The sequence below is a fragment of the Amblyomma maculatum genome, chromosome 1, assembly GCF_055883805.1.
Source record: "Amblyomma maculatum isolate TAMU_Amacu chromosome 1, ASM5588380v1, whole genome shotgun sequence".
NCBI lineage: Eukaryota > Metazoa > Arthropoda > Arachnida > Ixodida > Ixodidae > Amblyomma > Amblyomma maculatum.
The window spans coordinates 41,345,093-41,357,916 of NC_139344.1; the positions used below are offsets into that span (position 1 = coordinate 41,345,093).

General features: G+C 39.7%; 1 protein-coding gene across 3 annotated transcripts in view; it reads left to right on the plus strand.

The window, feature by feature from the left end:
- PH4alphaEFB (prolyl 4-hydroxylase subunit alpha-1) overlaps nucleotides 1-11,910 on the plus strand; it is a 64,564-nt gene extending 52,654 nt beyond the window's left edge. For all 3 annotated transcript variants that reach the window (XM_084587997.1, XM_084587998.1, XM_084587999.1), the window contains 2 exons: nucleotides 2,615-2,711; nucleotides 3,567-11,910. In XM_084587997.1, coding sequence (XP_084444123.1) covers nucleotides 2,615-2,711; nucleotides 3,567-3,637 — 168 coding nt within the window. In that variant the 3' untranslated portion in view covers nucleotides 3,638-11,910. The remainder of the gene's footprint in view (nucleotides 1-2,614; nucleotides 2,712-3,566) is intronic.
- Nucleotides 11,911-12,824: the final 914 nt, after the last annotated feature.

Genomic DNA, 12,824 nt, shown 5'->3' on the forward strand with positions numbered 1-12,824 from the left:
ATCCGGGGAGAGCACTTGCACTAACTGCATTGATTGTCTATGCTTTTTTGTTATCGTGCTCTTGCAAATCAGAAGCATGTAAGGCTTGTGATTTGCAAAAGCACCTTCTATTTCTCATTTTCACTAAAATATTACAAACTGTGTGGTTAAATTGATGTTCCATGGCTGTTTACAGCTTTGTAGGGGAGGTTAGAATACTTTAATTAATAAATTATTGATTAAAAGCCATAATCAGGGGCTAGTACATTGCTGGTTATGTACAGACAAGTATTGTGGAGAGATTATACTTAAAAAAATGTTCGTGATAAACAAGCTCTACAAAGGGAGTATGTGTGGGTAACTGCAAAAAGCAACCAATTGGTCAGGTTGGGAAACTGGAGTACTTGTGCTGGTACTGATGGTTTGGTTTGGTTTGTGGTGTTTTACGTCTCAAAGCATCTAAGGCTATGAAAGATTAGAATTGAACTAGATATTATAGTTTGGTTTTCTCTGATGGTCTGTACTTGCTATCTGCTTGTTAATGCTTAGTTGAAGTCCGAGGTTTGTTTAGAACCAGCTTGCCAGTGTTTGGAGGGTACTTGTAGTGAAATTGATCTCATTCCAATTTTATTCTGGGCAAAATAGGCCTGTTCCCACTTCATGCTGCGGCATCAGGCACTGTTCTACTTTTATTGTAATCCAGACATCCAAAAGACGGGCTTAATTACAGAACATTTTCTGGCTTGGAATGGCAGTCTGCATAGCCATTATTGATGGTGGAAACCGCATATTTGGACCTAAGAAGAACGCATTCAGTGCCAACCAGCTGAAACTGAGCATGCCTGCATTGACATGAACCACAATGAGACAAGAAAAACTTTTATTAACTTGTGCTGCACTATTTAAGCACTCTTCACAGCATCAGGATATCATTTTCTAGAGGATTCGAATAAAGAGTTGCACAGCTTATGACTATTGCAGCACATGTAACAGTACACAACAATGTAACCAGCCTGTATTCTTGCTTTCAAGTCATGCTGAGTAACTGAAATTTGATTTCTTTAAACCAGCTACAAAAAAACAAATCCAAAATAGAGCTGGCTTCAAGTTTTTTTTACTGCTTGGAGTTGTAATGTTATGTTTCTTCTTATAGATTATTTTTTCATTCCACAATGCAGCAAAAAACAGAAGGGCCCTATTGCGATTTCAAGAAAGTTTTAAATATTTACTGAAACATAATTTAAACTTTTCTTGTTAAAAGTATTTTTAATAGTTTCAGCCATTTAATAATTAATTAATTATTAACATTCACATAGCTCACTTTTAGTGGTTTCATGTAAATTGAGGAGGCTATCTGTTCAGTTGTAATGGGGGCATTTTTGTTGTGTGTACGTATCAGAATTTTAGGTGTACTTTAAATAATGTTTACCTTAAAAAAGAAAAACTGAATACTGTTGGTACTTTCACAGAAAGCATAGTGCAGTAAAACGGCATAGGACGAGGAGGACAGGACCAGCACTTTTGATGATGGATCAACACCGCCAACCATTTTTTCTTCTGTTAGTGCTTTCTACAGCATTTTTTTTCCCTCACTCATTTGGATTTCTAAGTTATCAGCAATAGGTTCACTTAGTTAAAACAGGAAGGCTATTGTAAGAGTTGTTTTGCCCCAAGTTGTAAGTATATTAAAATGGAAGTGAAATGGTCCTTGTTAACGCAGTTAATTGTGCTGTTTTTAGTTAGATCGATTCCACTTGAGCTGGTCTTGGTCGAAGCCACCCCCAGGTGGTTCCAACCATGCAGTCAAACCTCATCGGAGCAGGAATTGGGTCTAAAAATTGTTTTCATTTGCAGGTGATGCTTTCAGGCTTGTGTGAGCTTTGCATGACGCTTCTTCTACTTAATATCCTAACATATAGTCAGTACGCTCGTTTTTATTTTTTAACTCTTGAACTTCCTACATAGTCTCTCTCACAATACTTGTCTCAAAATGGTAGCAGTGCTGAAATTGGTGCCTGCAAACTGCACTGTTGTAGGATGAGCATCGGTGAATGTGAAAATGTAAAGTAGCATCAAGTGAACTTGTGCATGACAGCAGTGCATATGTTGCACTGCTCGTTCACGTTGTAGCTTTGCATTCAGTAGTATCTGCTTAGCCATGGGGCGTAATTCCGGAACTGTAAATAAAAGTGAATTGCGTTCAATCCTTACATGGTCGGTTTTCGTATAGTAGCCAGTCCTGCATTCTATTACAGTGAATGGTCGGCTGGTATCCACTAATACCAGTTATACAGTAATTTGAGTAGGCACTTTGGTTCCCACCCCCTTTCCTTTTTTTTTCCTTTCCTTTTTTTGTAACTGGCTTATCCTCTTAATGGCCTTAAGTAACAGTGTGCAGTAATGCTGTCTAGATTCTTCTTTAGTCATCATTCATTTGTTGCAGAATGCATTGGATTATGCTCGTCATACTTTTTTTTTTTATTCAATCATGAGTCACTTGGGACAAAACAGCTAGAACCTATAGGTGGGGTGGTTAAAGCAAAGAATATATACGTTTACTTTCTTTTACTTGTGTTGGCATCTTTCTTTTATGACGGCACGGGCGGGCTTTTCTCATGTTTTTCTCTCTTCGCAGGGTTCTGCTGCCTTTTGGTTCAACTTGCATCGTAGTGGCGAAGGTGACATGCTCACCCGGCATGCAGCTTGCCCAGTCCTTGCTGGTTCTAAGTGGGGTCAGTATTTAAGCCATTCAGCGCACTCTGCCAGTTCATTCATTACACAGCAGAATGTTCTGTAAATGCTTCTGTCATATTTCGGTGCGCATACCATCATTCACAGTGCGGATGATAATGCCTACTTAACACAAAATGGTCAGTCGCTCACGTGCTGTACAAGAGCAGTTCATACTGCTTCTGCTGAAAGACTTTTATAGTATTTTTTTTTTTGGTCTCATGCATGGCAGAATCTAACATAGCATATTACCAGTCATTTTGAACTGCCCTACGGCAACATTGTCAGTTCTGCATTTCTTTGAGAATGGATAACTACCTGAGCCCATTTTTATTTATCTATCCATCTAGCTATTCATTTCATTCTCTCTCAATGCGGAGGAGGGGGACTGCATTTCTTTTTTTTTTCTCTTTTTTTCAGTTTCAAAAGCTGTGGATATAACAGACAGATGTAACAGACAGAAATTCCTGCTGCATGCTACTCAGGCCTTTTCTCTACCTTTGTGAAGATGCTGCCTTGTTTGTTTTAATGCCAACTTGACATGCTTACTGGGTATATGATGGCATTTGTCTCATTAGCATAGCTGTTGTAAAGTCTCTCTGGTTTTATCCAGAGGCTGCCTAAAGTAAGGCTTTTTTTTTTCTTGCGCTCTTGATGTCACGAGCCTAACACAGAATCTGTCAGTGCACTGCACATTGTTTGCCGTCACTTTTTTGTATGCGAGCTTGTGAGTCTCCTCACTGATGACACACTGCACAGGTAGATGGCAGGTGTCACTGGCTGCGCATAGCGTGTTCAGCTGATTTGCTGTAACTTTTGGTTAATGCCCGTCTTCTTTTCACTGGCTTTGTTTTCAGTCTCGAACAAATGGTTCCACGAAAGAGGCCAAGAATTCCTCAGGCCGTGCGGTACCCGCATCAACCAGTGACCTGTGACAGTGACCTAAGTCACTCAAGTCTAGTAATGGCTGCGTTACTTCCTTAACCGGCTACAACTAGTCCAGCTGGGCTACATTAATCTAAGCCATGACGAGCTAAGTAAGCAGTCATACTCTGCACAAGAAACACTCCACCACTGTGTGCCTTGACTTCGTGCAGCAGCCTTTCCTGCTTTCAGAGCCCACGTATCGTCTGCATATCGCATAAATCCAGTGCATATACTGCTTCTCCTATTGAATAGAATAGTGCATGTAGTCTTAGTCTTTCCATTATTATTCCAAGACCTTCATCACTGCCTTTCATTGTGCAGGTCACAATGTTATGAACAAACACGTCACAGCTGTGCAAGCTTTTATGTTCATTTGTCTTGCTTACTCATGGAGAGCCAATGTATTGCATACACTTATATTTGTTCCATGATTTTCACTATGATGATCTACAGCCTGGATTTAAATCCATAAGGGCAATAATTCCATGTCCTGTTAGCAGGTAGGCCCTAATAATTTCTTATGTGATCCCCCCTAATAAGCCTTTACATTTGGCCAGTTATGAGCTAAATGCAGTAGGATCTTTGTGGTTTAGGGTTGGTTATTTATAGCTTTTGCATGATTGCAAACCAACGCTTTAGTGCTGCTCAAAACAGTACATTTCCTTAACACAAAACTTCTATAAGTTTAAATGCCAAAAAAAAAAATGTTTGACTTTTTTTTTTTTACATTTTTTTAACAAGCAGTACTAAAGTTAAACTTGAAAAGGTAGTGGCTATAACCCTAAGGAGGTAGGTTAAAATGGGGTTTGTGATGTAGTTGGTGAGGGCAGTAGGTTGACCTTGGACTCACTGCTCAAATCGCACATAGCATCGTCATGTTCTATTGTCAATCTGACCACCCAGCTTAATTTTCACTGGTTTGTAGTGGACACGTGTACGAATTGCAGCATAGAGGTTGTGTTTCTGTGCTGCTTTTTGGAAGGTGGCACTTATTTTTCGCACCAAATCTCACTGTATGCTCGAACCTCTCTCAATGTGTCCCAGTGTGTACAAGTGCAGAGGAGGTCTTGTGTGCAAGCAAAGCAAAATGTAGCTGTGTAATATTCTGCTCAGTTTTTTAGCAATCGATTGTATATCCTGCGTCATACTTTGTCTCAAAGTGGTCCTTTGCCTGAAGCACTTCACTGTACTCGTCAGTTGAAATTTCGTTTTATTTTTTGCCAGTTTTCATCTGCTGACGTTAAGTTACTGAGGTGAAGTTTAAATCACTGGCATTCTGCTGTGTTTACCTGCCTGACGACAAAGCACGCATTGTAGACTGTTTTGTTGCATGAAACGTTCCCAAAGGCAGTTGAGTACTGAACGGTTTGTCCTCTGCTTGTTTTTTTGGCAGCTACTCCGTTCATGTCATGAGCAGTGTATTTTGTTTGTGAACTTCTTGGCTTTTCCTTATAGCTATACTGTTTTGAGCCTTATGTGTAGCAAAGGAGCAGGCTGCTATGGAAGGTCACTGGGGGTGCGTTACCACTGGCAGAGCGCGATAGTGGTTTTCATAGATACTCACCTTATGATCTGCTGTTTTTGCAAACCTTACAAAATGTCTAGTCAGTCTTATTTTCCTTTCCGTTTCTCGCCAATGCTAAATGCTAACATGCAAGCAGCATTTCTGGAGCAGCTATTGTAAAAAAAAGCTGGGAGAGTCGTGCAGCCTTGTTTTTTGTGCATCCAAGTTTCATGTAGGTCAGCAGTATCTCAGAGGCGCATGCCAGACAGTGCTTTAGAGATTAGAAGTCATTTTAACATGTCGGTGGCACTGTGCAAGACTGACAGTGTCTGTGTAGCACTGTTTAGCTGAAAGTCTCAAATCTCACTATCTCTGAACATTTTTGCTTTTCCTGTTCATGCATTTTCTGGGTATATGTCACACATCTTGCACCGCTTCACACTTGCGTCTCTGTTAACATTTATTGGGCCTGTAGTGCAAACAGTGCTCTTCAAGCCAGGGCTGCATGGCTCAGCAAGAGAGTCCGGTAAATTTGCCAAAATGCCTCGTGGAGGATTCAGGTGCAGCCTCGTGCACTGCAACATGTCACTAACCTGGCCTTTCAAGTTCTGTGAAAACAAGCTATGTATTATTAATTACTTGTGAGTGAAATGACGTGCTAAAGCCGTGAAGTACATATGCCTTTGCTGACTAGTTATTAGCTCTTGTATGGCAGCTAGGGCATAGCGTGGCACTGTTCAACGGCATGAACACGTTTCTGGTTAGGTTTATTGAAACACTTATTTATGTTAAAATAAGTTCCCATATCAAGTTTGGCTGTTACAAATAGCATTGCGTGTGCCAGTGACATACTTTGCACTCACACCTGGCATCTCTTTTTTAGATTGTTTGTTGATTGCATTTATATGAACTGAAGCAGTCAAGATGAGTTTGTTAACTGTGCCCTTTGGCCATGTGACACATGCCATTCAAACGATTACGCATAATTTGAGCACTGTGCATGAATTAGGGGCATTATGTAAGGTCTCGGGACTGAAATCTGTCACAACAGTGGTGGGAAAGGACACTATTCAGTGAGCCTGTGATGTACTTTGGTTTTTATACTAGTATCATAATTTGGCGGCTTAGGACAGCTGCTCTTAAGTTAAACCCCTTTATGTGATAGAAAGGGGTTTTAGTGTTAATTATGAACATAAGCATGGAGAAACAATATAAGTCATTCAAATAACTTTGTAATTTCTTCACGTATACTCATTTCTTGGTATTTGTGTTCACTCTATTCTTGTTAAATTTACTGCTGCTGTATGAACTTTTGTGCACGCTTCAGCCGTAGCAACCTTTTTTTACGCAAGCTATTTTTGGTTTGGTTTGGGTTGTGGGGTTTAGCGTCCCAAAGCGACTCAGGCTATGAGAGACGCCGTAGTGGAGAACTCCGGATATTTCGACCACCCGGGGTTCTTTAACGTGCACTGACATCGCACCGCACACGGACGCCTGGCTTTTTTCCTCCATCGAAAAGCTGTCGCTGAGGTTGGGATTCGATCCCGCATCCTTAGGAACAATACTCGAGCGCCCTAACCACTGCGTCATCCCGGTGTGGCCAAGTTATTTTTTGGAATTTTGGTTTCATATGAGTGAGTTCTTCTTTGATATGGTAGTTAGAGTTAGCTAATGAGAGTCGTTCAACTCTTATTAGCTAAAGGCCAAAACTGAATTGTCATTGTCAGCGAAGTTTAGTCCACTGATGTTTCTTGTGTGGTTTTGTTTTCATAGCTTTTGTTTTAAATTTTATGAGAGAAGTAGTAGTTTCCAGGTTTATTATTATTAAAGTGGTAGAATCAATGAAATGGCCACAAAGTTTGGTGTCATTTAATGCACTTAAAGTAGCATTCTCAGAGCAGTCGGCTAAGTTTGTTGTATTTAACCGGCTGCAGTGCTCATCGGCTGACAGATCGGCCAGTGCTTAGTGACGCTACGAGCTTTTGTGCTGGAGTTTAGCGGCTCAATGATTGCCTCTGCTCTGAAGTAATAATCACAAGTTCTTGACATCATAAGATGCAGAGAAAATATGCTGACCCCAAGTAATGGTTATATTTCATTCATTGTGTCTGTCATGATTAATTGGAATGCATTTGATAGTCAGTCCGTATTTTCTTAAATGCCAGGGTGTGAGTTGGAAAGTTGTCAAATGCAGGTTCTTAAAGCACTTAACAAGGTTTTCTCTCCTGCCATTAAAAAAGATAAAAAAGAAAGGAAAGCCTACAAAGTAGCAAAAGTACTGTGTGACAGTGCCTTATCACCATGGTTAGCATCTTCATTATATTCGTCTGGCAAAAGAGGCCTGTTCCAAGATAAGTTTTTGAAGAGGGATAGAAATGTGAACTATTGTCTATTGATGATTTTCTTAGCCATCACTGACACGTAGCTCTGCCCTGTGTAGTATGCAGTAGTGAACATATAAAGCGAGCCTCAGTAGTTAAGAGCGTAATTGCATAAAAAACTTGCACACGTCACGTGCATTGGTAATAGATTGCATTGTGGGATCAAATCTAGATTGTTCGGCTGTTTTTCGATGGAGGCGAAAAGCAAGGCGCTTGTGCACCGAGCAATGTCAGTGCACAGTAAAGAACCCCTGGTGGTTTAAATTTTTCGAGTCCTCCACTACGGTGTCTCTCATAGCTTTGAAGCATTATACCCTACAGAACAAACAAAAACGGTATGCAGGCTTTCAAAACGTACCTATTTGAAAAACCTCAAATTGGGCATTTCTCGTGATTCCTAGTGGCTTTTGAATTGATGTCTTGGTGACAGCTGAATTTTTTTAATGCAAACTAACCAAGCAGGCCCAATAAAATACTACACCCTACTACATGCAGTAGGTATTGGCGCTTGCAAAATTCTGTTCCTTTTGAGCTACTTGTTACTTATCCAAAACATGGCGCTTATTCTATTATTTGCAATTCCATCTCATGTTGCTAGCAATCTCCAGTTCGTTTCTAATATGCAATTTTAATTAATAATGTCAAACTTAGCATGTCCTGATCATCATACAGATAACTTGGAGGTGAAACATGACTCAGATTTCAGTTCTCAAGCTTCAGTTAACTGTCTCCACTTTTTCTAATATTGTATTCATTGTGCACGCGTATCAAGCTAAAGTACTTTCTTAGGTGGTAGTAACAGTATGAGCATTTGGGAGAGACTGCAGATTCAACTCTAGCATCTGAGACATTTTTGTTCCATCTTAATTGTGCATAGATTTCAGTAAGTAACAAGATGAAAAAGAAGGCTATATGCATGAGTAAATGAAATGACAATTTAAAAAGAAAATTGTAGGTAATGTCTCCAAACTTTTGGTCAAGGAGCAAACCCCATACCCACTGCGGTGGTGCAGTGGTCGGGGCGCTCGACTTTGTGCCCAAGGATGCAGGATCGAATTCCGGCCGTGGCGGCCACTTTTTGGTAGATGCAAAAAGCAAGGTGCCCGTGTGCTGTGTGATATCAGTGCATGGTAAAGAACCCCAGACGGTCAAAATTTCTATAGTCCTTCTCTACGGCATCTCTCATAGCCTGAGTTGCTTTGGGACATTAAACGCCGCTAACCAAACCAAACCTTTTGAAAAGACATTCTTGGAAAGGACAACAAGAAGCAGCAAAATTTGTGCTGTTTTATCAAAGTCCGCTTGATTGATAGCTGATGATAAAAAGACCATGCTTTGGATTGTACACATCTCAATATCGAATATGTGATATGCCTTGTGTCGTTAAATATCTGTCCATTCATTGCAAAGTTTGCTAATAAGCCAAGTGAAAAAAAAAAAAAACAACCCTAGTCTTATTGCTCCTAGTCAACGATTACGTTCAAATCTTGAGATTGCTAACGCAATGCACTCTATACAATATTTTTTGTTCTGTAAGCTCTGTTATTAGCTGCCCTTTTAAAAAAAAAAATATCTGGATGAGTTGCATGTCCGTAACAGCAGTCATCATGAATCTGAACTTATGAGTAAACGCTTGTATTGTCAGAAGCATCTGAGCAAAAGTGAGTTTTTGTTGCTTCTTTTTTTTCTTCAGAGAATTGGAAAAGCACAATGTTATCTTTAGGGTTATCTCATAGCATTTTCACATTCAGTAAAGACCACACATATGTCACATCATTTTATAAGGCACACAAGCAAAAACATCATGAGGATAAAGCGAAACCTGTGTTTTAAAGACATAGTGCATTGTTATCGCCTGTGCACTTCCTTACTGCATTCAATAAGGCAAACAAAAGGTACAATTGGTTGAACGTGTTTAAGATGTATACGTTACTCAAGATACACAATACAGTACATAAAGGGACAGAATGATGTGCACAAGCACAGTTTAAAGCAAATTTGAAAGCTCAAGCTTTCTGCATTTTTTTTTTTTTTTTTCACGCACAATATCAATGTGTCAAAGCTGGTGTCAGGTTTGGAACTGGTGGGTGCAGTCATGAGGCCACCACTAAAAAGGAAGCTTGGAGCCGCAGTAATACATCCGCATGCTATCGGAAAGATTGAAAGTACACGAGCTTCAAACTTAATCGTGGTTCTTTGTATTAGGCTTGTACATCTTGGTTTTGTTGTCTGCTTGGACTGTGATGTGCAGTGTACAGAGTTGATCACACTTGTCTACAGTGCTCGAGCGGTGTGCTGTGAAGCAAATTAAGTGAAACCTTGGAACAGATTTTTTGTTTGGGGCGACGTACTTGTGTCTGTGCATATCGTACGACTTCGTGATGGTGCTACAGTGCAAATATTATCGGTGCAAGTCTGTACCTACCTTAAAACTTCGCTTCATTACTGCGCACAGCTCCGCTCGAGCGCTCTAGATAAATGTGGTCGACTCTGTACCTAGTGGAACAGGGTGCAGCAGTAACGTGCTATTCTCACAAAACAAAACAGTGCCTTTACTGCATCATTCTTATGTGCAGTGAAGGGATTCCTTTCAATTGAGAAAACTTTAACGAAGGCTTTGTGCAGTCTGCATTGCTGCTAACATGCCATTTAGTTTTTTGTACGATGCAATTTGGCCTGGGCGTTTTCAATCAGAATTGAAAGCGCCAATGCAGATGCACAGAAATCATCTTTGAAAATTGAGTGTTAAGCAGAAAGTAGTGTTTCAGGAATGTATGAATAGTGTGTGTATTTTGAAATTTGAATGCATAAATGGGGAAAAAAACTGAAAAAAGATTATGCCTATTATCTTCGTAGATTAGTTCCAATTATATTAACAACCGTCTATAGAGAGTCTGTAAGTCAACATCACATTTACATATTGTACATTTGTATCATTATTTTTCTAATTTTTGTGGTTGTTTAGCTTAATTGTTGTTTTGTAAAGCGTGTCACATTTTTTACACACTTGGGTTTTAATACAGCAACAGCTCTGTCTTAAGGGCAGTACTATTTGTGTAATGGTTAAAGTAACTGCTATTTCCTGCTACTAAAAATGAAAACAATGCAAAGGCTGTGACATGTTGCACTCCCTATAGAAAGTGCACGAGGAGCGAGCTATTCAGCCTTTATCTGTTGAAATGGGTTGCGCAAAATAATATATTTTTTTTCTCTTGGCAGACAGAGAATTAATGAACTTTGAATGTGCTGTGAGCACATTTAACAAATGTTTGCTTCTCTTTTCTCTTGCTGAGCTTTGCAGACAACTTTGTGTCTAAAAATTTGTTCTCTTGTTCTTGCCAGTTCATGCAAGCGAGATAATATACGCCCAGCCAATTTTTTTACAGCATCAATTGACTTTTTAGCAAACTGCTGTAAGAGTAGCCCGTCACAAAGCAAGGCAGTGAAACCAGTGGGAATGTGCTTGTGCGTGCTAACTGCACACCAGCCTAAGTCAGTTTATCAGTTTTTCTTTTCTTCCACTCCCGGTGATACTGTTGAAGAATTGGTTGGATGTATACCTACATGCAGTTTTTGTTGCTCTGGCTGTGCATTCTTTCTGTACATCAACTGTTCTGCAAATGATGCTCTCTTCTGCTCCAAACTCCTGATCTTAAATGATTTTTCTGTTGTTTACATATATGGCCATATAGATTGCATTTACACATGTTTGGCATCATTTTATGGTTGTACTTGGCAACAAGTATAATCTTTCTGGATCACTGCGAAGCACAAACTCTCTGTTTAAATCCTTATTAAAAAAAAAACAAAAAAAAAAGACATTATTATTGCCTGTTCTAGCTGGTAACGTACACAGCACCGAGAAATGTGAAAGTATTTCCCCTCATTTTTATTTTTGTTGATGCTTTCTGGAGTTTTTTGCATCTTGTAATGCTCACTTGTTTATGGCTGCTTTATTCTTGGTGAAGTTGTAATCCTTCGAGGGTAGTCAGCATGGTACTGTAGCTGGTGCCCGAGTGACAGGCTCTGCTTTTTCTGTTTTAGTGAGTTTTTTACCTTGTAAACCAAATCGCTCGTTGCTGCCAAAGTCGCATTTTAATGCCCTTACACTTCTGTAGTCATTTACCCACAGTATGATGAAGTGAATAGTGCCATGTTTTATTCTCTTTCCAGTGCATATGACTTGTGTGTAATATAGTGGAGCGTACCAGTGATCGTCTGCCCTTTTTCGTGTAACCTAGTGAACTGCTAGACTAAATATTGTAATAAGAGTTCCTGTCTTGCCAGAGCTTCAAGCAGCTGCTTTTGTTGCATGCAAATAAAGTGGTGCATTTTTTTTTGTATGTGTGTGGAAGGTCTTGCTTTCTGCAATAAATTTTGTTTACATTACACATTGTGTATCCATTTCTTTGCTTAGTGCTAGATTTTGAAGTTTTTGTGATTAAAAGTGCCCAAAGGACTGCAGTGCCTGCAGTTAACTTGTCTAATATTTTTCTAGCTTCCTTGCTTAAAGCACGAAACTTTATTTTATTTCATTTGTGTACTTCAAGAATATCAAGTGGCACAGGTGAAAAAGTTACTGTTGGTAGTTCACATGGACCTGCAGACTAAGTATGTGATGGTGCTTCCACAATGCGAATTGTCTGCTTTCAGCCACGATTCGGATGTCTTTCAAAAGCGATGCCTTTTACACCAGTGGCCTGAATAAGGCAAACTGGTAATAAATAAATGTTGATTCTGGGCTCCTATTAAAGCAAATATTGTACTCTGCAAAACAATATGTGCGATCACGCTGCCCTTTGAGAGCTCCATGAATTACTCTCAATTTCCACAGCACTGCTGTAGTTTATTTAGACAAGGAACGTGACAGCAATGGAGTAACACTACTGTCACACTGGTAAAGCTTGGTAAAAATCAAATTCAAAACTTCAATTAGCCCATATGTAATGCACAGACATGTATTTGAGCCATGGCATTATGAACACTTAGTTTATGTCTGTTTCTGCCGGTTTAAAGTTTGCCCTGGCCAGAGGCCTCCTGCGCTTGTATACTAGTGGATCCCTTAATAATTCGTACACTCTGCTAAAATAATAAATGGGTGCTGAAACATAAAATAATGCCATGCAGCTTCGAGTTGAGTCGCTACTGACCATTCTGAAGCCATCAAGTGCTTTATACTAAGAGTAGTGCAACTCCACTTTGTGCCAAGGACTGAATGTCCCTGGCACAAACTTAAGAGCAATGACCTTTGCAGGCGACTGGGTCTTCAGGCATATTAAAAAGATGCATCTTAGACTATAACA